This window comes from Ranitomeya variabilis, chromosome 5, assembly GCF_051348905.1.
Source record: "Ranitomeya variabilis isolate aRanVar5 chromosome 5, aRanVar5.hap1, whole genome shotgun sequence".
Lineage (NCBI taxonomy): Eukaryota > Metazoa > Chordata > Amphibia > Anura > Dendrobatidae > Ranitomeya > Ranitomeya variabilis.
In genome coordinates, this window is record NC_135236.1 from 251,569,095 (window position 1) to 251,583,854 (window position 14,760).

A 14,760-nucleotide genomic window follows, 5' to 3' on the forward strand; every position below is an offset into this window, starting at 1 on the left:
TCCGCCAAAATGGACACCGACTCCACAGCTCTGGTTTCATAACCTCATGCTACTGCTGTGAAAGGCGAACATTGCGCAGAGCAAGATGGCAATGGAGGTAGTAATGGAGGTCTATCTTCAGCACTTGTTTCTGATGTTAATATAGCTGAAGATTGGTCTGAAGACTATGTGGGCAACTCCATGAATAAGCCTTCACGAAAGAGCATGAAACTAACCCAGATGTCATTTTTCAACACTACTAGCCAGGCCGCTTGTTACTTGTGTTATTGTCAGCAACCTACGTGGTCTAAACATGCTACCATGGCCTGCAGCTTCTTCAGACTTGTCTCCCATTGAACACATCCTGGACATCATTGGTTTGCAATTGTAATGGGAGCTGCCAGCAGCAGATTTTGACGATTTGTGTGACCAAGTGCAGTCAGTGTGACAGAACATTTCTTGGACAACGATTTATAACCTCATTGATAGCATGCCAACGCATGTAAATACATGTATCTGTGTGTGGGACTCATACTCGATACTGAATACATTGAGATGTTTTGTTGCCATTTTTTCATCATTTACTTATCATTTTAAAATGCTGTAGATAAGCCCTCAAACCCATCTGTAAGAGAAGAAAAATAACTTTTATTATACTCACCTGCAGCGCGGTCCAGTCTGAGGGGTGTCGCTCTTCTTGGCCCTGCGCCTCCCATCTTCTTACGATCTCTGTCCTCCTTGGTCTGTGTGGATTACGCATCCCTGCATCATCTACATAATCTGCTCAGCATCGTGCTCCTGTGCAGGCATACTTACCTGCGCAGGTAAGAGTAGAGCAAAGTACCGCAGTGCGCAGGCGATGGGCCTCTCTGACCTTTCCTGGCGCCTGAGCACTGCAGTGCTTTGCTCTGCAAAGAAGAGCGACACCCCTCGGACCGGACCTCTCTGCAGGTGAGTATAAGTTATTTTTCAGTTCTTCCAGGTCGGATTGGGGGCAGATATACAGCATTATAGAATGCTGTATATCAGCCCTGAAAGGTGGTGGCCGTAACTCGTATCGGTCAAACCTGGTGACCGGTTCCCTTTAACATGTCTATCGATGTTGTGATATTCATAATTCCTCTTGTCTTTGTTTTTTCCTGAGGTGTGTGTACAGTATGTTATGAAGTGCCAAAAATCATGTCCTCAACATATTTGTTGTTATAAAGATAACATGGACAACCCCTTTAAGGCTCTGGCAAGATGGTAGCAGAGCCATATTTGGCAAGCTTCTTGATTATCAGATATTCCAAGTATGGTTAACAAGTAAAGACGCTTTCATACTGCACCATACGTGGCTTTTAGGCTGTGTGCACACGTTCTGGATTTTTTGCATTTTTTTTGCGTTTATTTTGCTATAAAAACGCGATAAAACCGAGAAAAAAACGCTCACATTAAGCATCCTATTAAAAGAATGCAATCCGCATTTTCCTATCGCCACGACAGCACCCACAACGAGAGAGGGGATCCGCCCACCTTCCGGACAGGAACCTACAGGTTAAAAAGGGGCGGTCCCCCTCGCCCTCCAGTTTGGGTTCCTGTCCGGATGGCGGGAGCCTACAGGTTTCGATCGCTTACCCGGGTCCGCCAAGCCTCTGTGCGGTGTCCAGGTGAGAACGGCAGAGTCGGGGGCCCGGAAGCAGCGTCGGGGGAAGTCCTGTGTCCAGCTTCCCCCCTCGTCTGGCGGCATGACCGAGCAGTCGAGGTGGCGTTCCCGGGGGAAGGCGCGCCGCCCCGGGTCGTCCACGCGCGCGCGACGCTGCAGGAGCAGGTTGGCGCTTATGACCCGGAAGTGATCTAACGACTTCCGGAGGAGGCCGGGAGGAGGAGCGCGGGACCTTTGAAAGGCAGGCAGCGCTTGGTGAGTGGTGTGCGGCAACATGTCTTCCATAGGAGACGCCGAACACCGACAGTTAGGAGAAAGGAGCAGCAGCAGATCTCGTTGTGGAGAGGCACGCGGGCAGCAGGACCCGGGCACGTCACGTCGCACCTCACCCCCTCAGAAACCGGTACTCTAAGTTCATCAGCAATGGTGAGTTAATATCTGAGCCATTGGCTGATACATCTGTCTTCTATACTATGCTTTGTTATAGGGAAAGAAGGTCTCAAAGACTAAGCATAAGCAGTGCGCGTTATGCACAGAGCCACTACCTGACACCTACTTAAAGAAGTTATGTCAGTCGTGTATATGCCGTACGTTAGAAGAAGAAGCCCCCCTCCGTGTATCGGATTTGAGGGAAGTAATTAGGGAAGAAATTAAATCGTCCCTTAAATCTAGACGGCATGAGAAGAATAGTGTGGAAATGGTATCCGATTCCAGCCCTTCGTTGCAAGAGGGCGAGTGCTCGGAGAGCTCATCACCATCCTCCTCAGATGAGGAGGGAAGGCCTTGCTTTTCAACCGAAAATATGGAGACTTTAATTAAGGCTGTCCGTTCAACTATGGGTATGGCAGAGAGTAAAGAGCCGAGAACAACCCAAGAGATCATGTTCGCAGGGCTGAGCCAGAAAAGTCACAAAGCTTTCCCAGTGGTTGATACCGTTAAAGATCTGGTTAGACGGGAGTGGGACAAGCTGGATAAAGGGTTCTTACCTTCGGACGCAAAAAGAAGGTACCCCTTTGAGGATGACACCTTATCCCAGTGGATGAAGATCCCAAAAGTAGATGCGGCAGTGGCCTCTACCTCGAAAACAGCCTCGCTACCATTAGAGGATGTGGGACTCCTTAAAGATCCTTCAGACAGGAAGGCTGACATGCTTCTTAAGAAAACGTGGGAAGCATCATCTGGAGCCTTTAAGCCGGCAATCGCAGGCACCTGTATGGCGAGATCAGTTATGGTCTGGGTAACTCAGCTGGAAGAACAGCTTAAAGCTAAAGTACCCAGGGATAAATTGTTAAACTCCCTGTCTCAGGTCAGAGAAGGAGCAGCTTATCTAGCGGATGCCTCGATTGATTCCCTGAAATTGGCTGCAAGATCGGCGGGTCTCTCGAATGCAGCCCGACGGGCGCTCTGGCTAAAGACCTGGAAGGGTGATGCTCAGGCAAAAGCCAAATTGTGCTCCATTCCGTGTAGGGGTTAGTACCTATTCGGCCCAGTGCTGGATGACATCCTTGCAAAGGCAGAAGACAGAAAGAAGGGATTTCCTAAAATATTTAATCCCACTTTTAGGAATGCCTTCCGGAGACGCATACCCTTCAGAAAATTCCAGTCAGACCAGAAGGGATATAATCGTGACTGGGAGACGTCGGATCAAAAGAAGAAAGGTGGATACTATAAAAACCCTTCATCTTTCTCAAGACGTAGACGTAATTACAGATAGAATAGATCTACCAGTAGGAGGAAGACTAAGATTCTTCTCAGCAGAATGGAAAAGGATAACTTCTAGTGCCTGGATAATGGGGGTAGTCGAGTCAGGATTAAAATTAGAATTTTTGAGAACTCCCCCAAATCATTTTGTTATAACATCACTGGACACTCCGGCCCAACAACAGGCCTTAGAATTAGAGATTCAACAATTGCTTAGAAAGCGAGTTATTGAAGAAGTACCAAAACATCAGGAGAAGACGGGTTTTTATTCTCCCCTATTTTTAATCTCTAAACCTGATGGGTCCTTTAGGACTATCATAAATTTGCGTAAATTGAATGAATATCTTCAGTACCACGCTTTTAAGATGGAATCCATTAAATCAACAACTAAGCTTTTGTTTCCTAGGTGCTACATGTCGGTTTTGGATCTAAAAGATGCGTATTACCATCTTCCAGTTCACAGAAATCACCAGCAATTCCTCAGGATGGCAGTATGGGTAAACCATCAGATTAAACATTTCCAATTTTTAGCAATGCCCTTTGGCCTGTCCATGGCTCCTAGAGTTTTTACAAAGGTTGTTTCGGAAGTAATGGCCCATATCAGGGAAAAGGAAACCCTTGTAGTGCCCTATCTAGACGATTTTTTAATAGTTGGAAATTCAATTGCTCAGTGTACGTCTAGGGTAAATGCCATAATATCATCCCTACAGGAACTCGGATGGATAGTCAACTGGGAAAAGTCAAAACTGGAACCCACAAGACGTCAAATGTTCCTAGGAGTTCTTCTAGACTCGGAAAATCAGTTATCCTTCCTACCAGAAGAAAAGAAGCAGAAGATCATTCAAAGGATCACGGCCGTAAGGGAAGCTCCAAGCTTAAGTTTAAGAGACGCAATGTCTCTGCTAGGATCTCTGACTGCATGTATATCGGCGGTGAGATGGGCTCAGGCTCATACCCGAATGCTTCAATACGAAGTTCTTCAAGCAGAAAGAGATCTTCACGGTGCTCTGAGCAGAAGGTTCAGTCTATCAACCGCCACTCTTCACGATCTGAGATGGTGGCTCAATCTGGCACATTTATCAAAAGGAGTTCTCTGGGCCATCACTCCGGACAACATAGTTACAACAGATGCCAGTCCATTCGGTTGGGGAGCCCATATGGGAGACGGTCTAACCCAGGGACGTTGGTCGACTCAAGAGTCCCAGAATTCCTCAAATCTAAGAGAGCTTGCTGCAGTCAATCAAGCCCTTCTTTGCTTCCTACCATCCCTGAGGAATTCGCATGTACAAATACAAACAGACAATATGACTGTGGTGGCCTACATCAATCATCAGGGGGGGACAAGATCACGATCCCTAATGATCACTACAGCACAGATATTGTCTCTGGCCGAGAATCACTTACAATCCCTGTCGGCAGTTCATATAAAAGGGGAGCTCAATATACAGGCGGACTACCTCAGTCGCCATACCCTGCGTCAGGGAGAATGGTCCCTAAACCAACACATATTCGATCAAATAGTCAATCTGTGGGGGTTGCCGATAATAGATCTATTTGCTACCAGGGAGAACAGGAAGGTCAGGAGGTTCGCATCCTTACACATAGCAGACCAACCATTCATAGTGGATTCCCTTCGCGTCCGTTGGGACTTCCAGCTAGCATATGCCTTTCCCCCTATGTGTCTAATTCTGATACTTGCCAAAAGTAGCAACTAAATTTCATAGAAGTCAGGAGATTTATTTACCATCTTTCTATGAAAATCCAGGTTCAGAAGAGGAGAAAAAATATCATACCCTAGATGTTAAGAGGGCAATATTAGAATACCTGGATAGGACACAAAGCTGGAGACAGAGTAGGGCTCTGTTTATTTCTTTCCAGAATCGGAAAAAGGGTTCTGGTGTCACGAAAAACTCTATCGCCAGATGGATTAGAGAAGCGATATGTCTTGCCTACTCTGCCAGGGGAGTAACACCACCAGAAGGCATCAGGGCGCACTCCACTCGGGCCATGGCTTCATCCTGGGCGGAGAAGGCAGATGTTCCCATTGAAATGATATGTAAGGCGGCAACTTGGTCATCACCTTCCACCTTTTATAAACTATCGCCTTGATCTATCTGCTAATTCCAGCTTACAGTTTGGCCGTTCAGTACTTAGTGCTGTGGTCCCTCCCAGTTAATAGTCTTTGAAAGTCTCTCGTTGTGGGTGCTGTCGTGGCGATAGGAAAACCGGTTTTTACGTACCGGTAATAGGATTTTACAGAGTCCACGACAGCACCCATACATTCCCCCCCGTATTTAGTTACTTATTCCTGCACTCTGTTGGAAGGTGTGCCTTAGAGATCACTCTATAGAGGTGGTGGGATTTAATAGTGTTTAAGATAATATTGTCATGTACTGATTCATTGGCGGTATCCCTTGTACTGTGGAACACAAACTGGAGGGGGACCGCCCCTTTTTAACCTGTAGGTTCCTGTCCGGAAGGTGGGCGGATCCCCTCTCTCGTTGTGGGTGCTGTCGTGGACTCTGTAAAATCCTATTACCGGTACGTAAAAACCGGTTTTGTATGCACATGCTGCGTTTTTTTTTCTGAGCGGAAACGCATTCCAGAAAAAAACTCAGCATGTTCATTCATGCGATTCCGCACACATAGGAATGCATTGAACTGCTTACTTCCCGCATGGGGCTATGCCCACCATGCGGGAAGTAAGCAGATCATGTGCGGATGGTACCCAGGGTGGAGGAGAGGAGACTCTCCTCCATAGACTGGGCACCATATCACTGTTTAAAAAAAAAAAAAAAAATTAAAATAAAAAGTAGTGATATACTCACCTTCTGATGACCCCCGGAGTCCTCCCGCCTCTCAGCACTGAGGAGATCGGGGGCAATCGGAAGGTGAGAATAACCTTTTTTTTTTTTTTTTTTTTTTACAGTAGATCTTTTTACTATTGATGCTGCATGCGGTGCCCCCCACCGCATCACCACACATAATCCCGCCCCCCCACCGCATCACCACATATAATCCCGCCCCCCCACCACATCACCACACATAATCCCGCCCCCGCACCACATCACCACACATAATCCCGCCCCAACACATCACCACACTATTGTTATTAACTTCATTTTAAGTTAATTTACCACCTGCGTAAGCGCTATTGAATGTTGTCATTATTTACTTTAGTTTAATCACCAGCAGCGTTAATTAGATAGCAATGAGCGTGCCGAGCGGTAGCTGGCTGGAAACATCTAGTATTTTATAAAGTCATGACCGCAGTTTTCACCATTAGTACCTGCTTATTTTTTTTTTTTTAAATTCTGCTTCTTGAGAGAGCCCTTTTGACCCACAAAAAAATGTGAACCTTTTAAAAAGATCCTGGCATACGATGTTAATGGCATCACAATTAGTATTTCTGATAACAGAGGTCCCGTATATGCGACAAGGAAAGTTAGCTCACCACATTCAGATGCGCTCTGGTTAGTGATCATCGCACAGTGCCAGTCTGGGACGTGATAGCAGCATACAAATGAAAGAGGGTGGTTCTCCAGAGAAGATAAATCCAATTAAAAGTGAAAAAAACATATTAAAGTAATTAAAAAATAAAAACGCTGGTCACCATGAAAGTCCGCAATTGAAGTTGGGCGAATATGTTCGGATTTGGTCACCAAATCTGAATTTGCCATATTGTTACCTTATTTGTGCCAAATTTATGTGATGATCGGTTCCAAACATATTCAGTAATTTATACTCCCATTGACTCCAATGACATTTGGCAAACATTGCAAAACCAATATTCGCTGACGACACAGGTGCAGAAACGCTGCAGATCCGCAATTGATTTATAGTACAATGTAAATCAATGAGAAAAATAAAATGCTGTGCACACTTCGGAAAATCCGCTGCGGACACGCTGCAGTTTAAAAGAAGTAGCATGTCACTTCTTTTTTGTGAATCTGCAGCTTTTTTGTACCCTTTCCATTATAGAAAACCGCAGGGGTAAAAACCGCAGCAAATGCGCAAGAAAACCGCACAAAAAATCGCTGCAGAACCGCACAAAAAACGCAACAAATACGCAGGTGCGTTTTCTGCCAGGAGAGGCAGAATCCGCACCAGAAATTCCTAAGCCTAATGCGCAACGTGTGCACATACCCTAAGGCAGTGTTTCTCAACTCCGGTCCTCAAGACCCCACAACAGGTCATGTTTTCAGGATTTCCTTAGTATTGCATAGGCGATGGAATTAATGCTTGAGCAGGTGATGAAATTATCACCTGTGCAATACTAAGGAAATCCTGAAAACATGACCTGTTGTGGGGTCCTGAGGACTGGAGTTGAGAAACACTGCCTTAGGGTATGTGCACACGTTGCGGATTTGCCTGTGGAATTTTCTGTGCGGATTCTGCATTCCTTGGCAGAAAACACAGGTCAAAATCTGCACGTTTTTTATGGGGATTTTGTGCGTTTTTGTTGCGGACTTCAGGGGGGGGGGGTTTACCCCTAGGGATTTCTATTATGGAATGGGTGCAGAAACGCTGCAGATCCGCACAAGGAATTGACATGGTCCTTCTTTTAATCCGCTGCGTTTTCCGTGCGGATCCGCAGGAAATTTGCAACATGTGCACATACCCTTAATCAAGGTATGTAGCAGTGGAGAAGCGAGGGTACTATATACATACAGCTCTAAGGGAACACAGATGCCTGAATAACATTAAAAACAGAAAAGAGAAAAAAAATAAAATATATATATATTTATATTTTAAGGAATCGTACTGGATTTTTAAACTGCATATACTATTTTTATAAAAATATTTGTTTTGTTTTATTTTACCGTATATACTCAAGTATAAGCCGAGATTTTCAGCCCAAAAGAATTGGCTGAAAGTGCCCCTCTTGGCTTATACTCGAATCATGGTCGGCGGGGGGGTCGGTGGGTGAGGGGGAGCGACGCCTGTCAAATACTCACCCACTCCCGGCGCTCCTGGCGCGGTCCCTGCATGTCCCAGTGTTCGGCGCGGCAGCTTCAAGTTCTTCCCCTCTTCAGCGGTCATGTGGTACCGCTCATTAAAGTTATGAATATGGACTCCACGCCCATAGGGTTGGAGCCGCATATTCATTACTGTAATGAGCTGTACCATGTGACCGCTCACTACAGGAAGAAGCTGCCGCGCCGTACACCGTGGGACATGCAGGGTGCCAGGGACCGCGTCAGGAGCACCGGGAGTAGGTGAGTATATTTACCTTCCCTCGTTCCACCGAAGCTCCGTCTTCCCGTCCTCTTGCTGTGACTGTTCAGGTCAGAGGGCGCGGTGACGTATAAGGCTACTTTCACACTAGCGTCGTACGACGTACGACGCACGTCGCAATGCGACGTACCGACGCATACTGTGAAAGCGCTGCACAACGGGGGCAGCGGATGCAGTTTTTCCACGCATCCGCTGCCCCATTGTGAGCTCCGGGGAGGAGGGGGCGGAGTTCCGGCCGCGCATGTGCGGTCGGAAATGCTGGACACGACGCACCAAAAAACGTTACATGCAGTGTTTTTTTGTGCCGACGGTCCGACGCACGACGGTTGCGACGTGTGGCAATGCGTCGCTAATGATAGTCTATGGAGAAAAAACGCATCCTGCAAGCAATTTTGCAGGATGCGTTTTTTTCCAAAACTACGCATTGCAACGTGCGTCGTACGACGCTAGTGTGAAAGAGGCCTTAGTGTGTGTGCCGCCCTCTGCCTGAACAGTCAGTGCGGAGAGACGGGACGCTGAGGAGCAGCGGGCAGCGACGAGAGGCGAGTATGTCATTTTTTTTTTTTTTAGTGCAGCAGCAGCATTACATAACATGTGGCACAATGCTATATGGGGCATCTATGGGGCCATAACTGCATGGAGCATTATATGGGGCATCTATGGGGCCATAACTGCATGGAGCATTATATGGGGCATCTTATGGAGCCATAATGAACTGCATGGGGCATCTATGGGGCCATAATGAACTGCATGGAGCATTATATGGGGCATCTATGGGGCCATAATGAACTGCATGGAGCATTATATGGGGCATCTATGGGGCCATAAAGAACTGCTTGGAGCATTATATGGAGCATCTATGGGGCCATAATGAACTGCATGGAGCATTATATGGGGCATCTTATGGGGCCATAAAGAACTGCATGGAACATTATATGGGGCATATTTGTATATGGAGCATCTTATGGGGCCATAATGAACTGTATGGAGCATTATATGGGGCTCCTGATTCAATATGGATATTCAAAAACACTTAACCTACTGATGTCTCAATTAATTTTACTTTTATTGGTATCTATTTTTATTTTTGACATTTACCGGTAGCTGCTGCATTTTCCACCCTAGGCTTATACTCGAGTCAATAAGCTTTCCCAGTGTTTTGTTGCAAAATTAGGGGGTCGGCTTATACTCGAGTATATACGGTACTTGCATTTTGCTCATTATGTGTTTCATTATGTATTCGTTTATTACTTTTTTACTGCTTTAATAAAGAAGTTTTTTTTCACTTTTAATTGGATTTGTCTTTGCTGGAGAACCACCCTCTTTCTTTTGTATAATTAGTATTTCTGGTTCTTTGAGAACTGAACAGGTTCTATACTTCATACAAGTGGTGTACTGTTAGTGGCAAGTCTCTGTGTTGGGATTTTCCCATGTCACTTCCTTGTTAATAATATGAAGGCTGATGTCTCTAAAGCACAACCTGAGATAGTGTGCGCTGCACCAGGAAACCTTGTGCTGGGTTTGCGTTTCGTACAAGAGTATTGGATCCTAGTGTCAGGTTGTAATATGGCTGTATATAGAGACTCGTGTAATATTCAGCTTGACTTCAAAAAGTCTGTGCATTTCTTATTAAAGGTCACTATTATAACATGCATTAGGTGACAGAAGAAAACTCTCAAGATTCTGTTTTATTCTATGGGAACTGTTAATTTTAAGTGCACATATTTAACCCCTTAAAGACTGCTGATACGCCATTTAACGGCGGCAGTTAGGGGTACTTATTCCTCAGCGCCACTTTTTAACAGTGCCAAGAAATAAGGTTATAGCGCCCCCCAGCGTCGGAAAAGCTCTGGTGTCTGGAGACCATAATCAGGGCCGTTTTTTACGCCCCCTGTCATGTGATTGCAGTTATTCACCGAATAACGTTGATCACAAAAAAAGTCAGATTTAAAATTCATTTCTCTCTCTTCTGATATAATCTAACATATCAGTGAAGAGAGAAATGGGGACCCTGAGCCCACCCGATACCTACGTGCCATCCTTGGGCCCTCCTGCTCTGTTCCCGACCCTCCACGTCATCTTTCTGGGAAATAATGGCGGGCGCATGCGCAGTGTGCCCACGGAGACCTATTGGTTCATCGGGTGCATGGGTATGCACGGAGTGTCGCGGATCCCCACATGTTTTTTTTGGGTGGCTAACCTGCGGGGCGGGGACTCGAGCATGTCACTTGCGCACACGCGATATTTGATGTCTACCCGAGCACCTGATGCAAACTGGAGTAACGATGCACTTGCACTCAACACTAATGACGAGATATTCAGTATATGACATCCTTATTTTAGCAAATTCTGTGTTGTACCTGTGGGTTCAAAATGTTCACTATACACCTGGATAAAATCCTTGAGGGTTGTGGTTTCCAAAATGGTGTCACTTGTGGGACATTTCCACCGTTTAGGCACATAAGGGGCTCTCCAAATGGGACATGGCGCCCTCTCTCGATTCCAGCTAAACGGTGCTCCTTTCTTTCCAAGCCCTTCTGTGCACCTAAACAGTGGTTTTCCCCCACATATGGGGTATTGGCATGCTCAGGAGGAATTGCACAACAAATCTTGTGGTTAATTTTCTCTTGTTATCCTTTTTAAAATAGAAAAAAGTTGGGGTCTAAAGTAAATTTTTGGTGAAAAAAGTTAAATGTTCATTTTTTCCTTCCACGCTGCTGAGACCATTGCCATTAGGAAACGCCACTCCCATGAAGGGTTGTACGTGGGCTATATTAAGGTAGATGATGTTGTAAATCATGGTCTTGGGCAGCAATTTCTGGATACCACCAGACAGCTGCAAAGTTTACTAATGTGTTTTTTTTTTTTTTTTTTTAACATGGGCAGATAGATTAAAAAGAGTGCTGATGGACAATACAAAGCGTTGGTTAAAGATCACAAGGCGTACATTTATGTGGTGCAATAATCACATGTTTTTGTACTGGCGATTGCTTGTCTTTCCTTCTCTCATGCTTCTACCAATTGAAACCACTTTTAGATGAATGTTTACATTGGTAGATGTATTCTCAGTAAACTTTCAATCTTCTGTCGGCATACAAGATGCGATCATTGACAAATGAGTGAATTGCTTACATTTTTATTTTTAATGTATCGCTCACTGAACAATAATTGTGAACTGAACCTTTTCTTTTTTATTTCATAAGGTTATCATACCATTTTAAACAAAGAACAGATTGGGATTAATGATTTCTGGACCACCCATAGACTTTAAATGTTTGGGTGGTCCTCACTTTACGCTGCAGTGATGTTCTAAAAGGTCAATGCAGAGTAAGCTTCTTGCATAAGATTTTGCAGTTGCTCCAGCAGGGAACCATTTGTTAGAGAAAGCAAAGTTTATTTATTACCATTTCTGCCTTTTTGATCGCTGTTTACACAGCAAAGCACACAATAACGGGCGGCACTTCCTCCTCCGGACTCATAGATCTTGTGATCACTGTGTGTAGTGAGAGACAAGCAGCCTATGCAGGCAGGAGGCTGAACTTCCCCTGTAACCAGGGTGAATATACCAGCCACAGTTACAGGGAGCATCTGTAATAAAAAGAATATACTAATATGTTAAAAGACCTCTGGGAGAGAATGTTAATACCATAAGAGGGCAGTGTATGATATAAATAAAAAAATAATTTAAAAAAACAAGTACAATAAATGGGTTTCCAGGGAGAACATTTCTCAGATCTAGTGATGAGTGAACATGCTCGGATAAGGCGCTATCCAAGTATCTTGGGCATGCTCGAATAATATGTTTGACTCCCCGTGGCTTCATGTCTCGCCTCTGTTTGACAGCTGCAACACATCCAGGGATTGCCTAACAAGCAAGCAATCCCCACATTTGTTGCAGCTGTCTTAACAACCACAAGACATGCAGCCGCGGGGATTATAACACATTATTCGAGTATGACCCAGATACTCGGCTAGCGCCTGAGCATGTTTGGATAAAACCTTGTCCAAGCACATTCGCTCATCACTACTCAGAACTCTACATTGCTGGTGCTGGCTGGCGTTCTAACAATAGTGATTCTGGTGCAATTTCTTAACTATTTAAAAGGGTTGTCCACTATTTGATAACCCCTTATTAATGTCCTCATGGTGCTACATAAAATAAAGACCATCTATACTTTCCTCCTGAACCAGCTCCGTTCCTTTGCTCTGAGCCACGTGACCCACCCCGGCCTCCCGATGTAAACCGTGCCACATCACCACTAGCTGCTGATTGGCTGTAGCCTTCACCTTTTACATTCAAGTGAAAAAACCACTGTTGTTCCACTCAAATGGAATTGTAATTTTCAAGTTATTGATTGGTTAGTGTTTACAGATTTATGATCTGGGATAGATTTACTATGATTTTATTATTTGTGTATATTTTCATGCAGGATCCTAACTGGTATAAAGCAAAGAATAAAGGTGGCCAAGTTGGCTTTATACCCGCCAACTATGTACAGAAGAGACAAGGCGTAAAATCTGGGACAAAGCTTAGTCTAATGCCGTAAGTATATCTAGCATACTACCTGTATACTTCTAATAGCAATATACTGACAATAATTCTTGTGCTATAATACATAGTAATCTGTAGTATTGCTAAGTCAGTAAGTGGACCATCATATGTTCATTATCACCACGTACCACATCGGTAAATCTTCCTATGGTATATAACGTGGTCTTTGCTCATTGGGACAGAAAGAAATCAGAAATAATAATATATCATTTTTACATGATGCAGTAAGCTCAAACTAGTGTCAAAATGTTATTTAAATCTAGGTCTTACATTGGGACTTGCAGCTCTGTATCATAAAAACAGAGCTCCAACCATGTTATATGTTAAGAATTAATCAGCTGCTGCAGATCTACCGGTTCTCTGAATGCTGAGCTCTGTATAACCCTGATCACACTACTGATTGGCAGCTTTCTGTGTGCACTGTGCATAGTCAGAAAACTGCCAATAAGTGGTGGGGGTGGTGTCATGCAGAGCTCATGATTGTGGAAGACTACATGACAGCAGGTTTACTACTGATAACCTCCTACAGATTAAACCACTGATTTCATTGAAACTACTACACTAACCAGTCTACTAAGTGACACATTGCTGGAATCGGGGTCTCTGCCCCTACATTATGCTGCTCTTACATTAGGTAGCAAAACCTGGTGATAGCTTCTATTTAAAGAAACACACCATCTTTATATTATCATTTCATCTCTTGGCTCAATGCTATTAGATACCACAACCTGTATGTGATAATGTAAATAAAATAAAAACTGCATGTAAGAGTGGGATTTTTGCCCCCCGCATACACCATGCTTCTGCCCCTACAGCTATACCCATATTAAGGGAACCTGGACATCCATAGAGCAGACGTGCATACCTACAACTCACTAACGTTCGTCTTTCCATTGACTATACACCTTCTTATCTGCCAATGTCATCAATTAGAAAATCTTTTGAAGCTTAAAAAAATGCATGTATTCAACTTGCCCATGTGTGATTTGTTGAAGCTGTGTTCAGCTTTCTTTATTAGTGAGGCACTGCGCCCGTATTGCCAAGCCCTTGGGTTCTGCTTGGAGGATGCATTTGTACTTGGTTGTCCACTACTCGGCAGCTCCTTCTTGAGTGCCCTAAGTAAAATATAAACACTCCCCAGCTGAACTGGCGCTATATCAGTGATGTCCATCAGTCAGACATTATATCGCGTGTATGTTGCTGCCTATTGATGGCCGCCGATTGACCATGGCCTTCACGTTCCATTACCGTTCCGTCTTATTAAACTGTTCCAAATGGTGGAATAGGGAAGGCCGCCACTGATCAGGAACTGCTGATATGTCACGTGAGCGCTGCAGCCTAGTGATCAGCAGCCATTGGTCGGTGGCCACGTTCACACATCTGTCAGAAGGAAAAGTTTTGTCTGGCGGCATCTGATGGGCTGCAGTGTTCGTGTGCTGTAAGATTATTACATGTAGTGCCATATTTCTGAGGTATGTGGATTTATATATTTGGAGTTCCTTAGGATTTAAAGAGTAACCGTTGTTGAAATAATGGAACAGAGGAAAAGTCTAATAGAAACACGTCACCACTTCTGTATTTATCACCCACTCCTGGTTTTGGCTTACACATACTGAGGTAAAATACTGAATGTGTGAACTTGGGG

The 14,760-nt window shown here is 44.6% G+C and overlaps 1 protein-coding gene across 1 annotated transcript in view; it reads left to right on the forward strand.

Annotated features, from left to right (window-relative positions):
• CSK (C-terminal Src kinase) overlaps positions 1-14,760 on the forward strand; it is a 131,206-nt gene that overhangs the window by 61,416 nt on the left and 55,030 nt on the right. Inside the window, exon 4 of the mRNA XM_077264042.1 lies at positions 12,994-13,106. Coding sequence (XP_077120157.1) covers positions 12,994-13,106 — 113 coding nt within the window. The remainder of the gene's footprint in view (positions 1-12,993; positions 13,107-14,760) is intronic.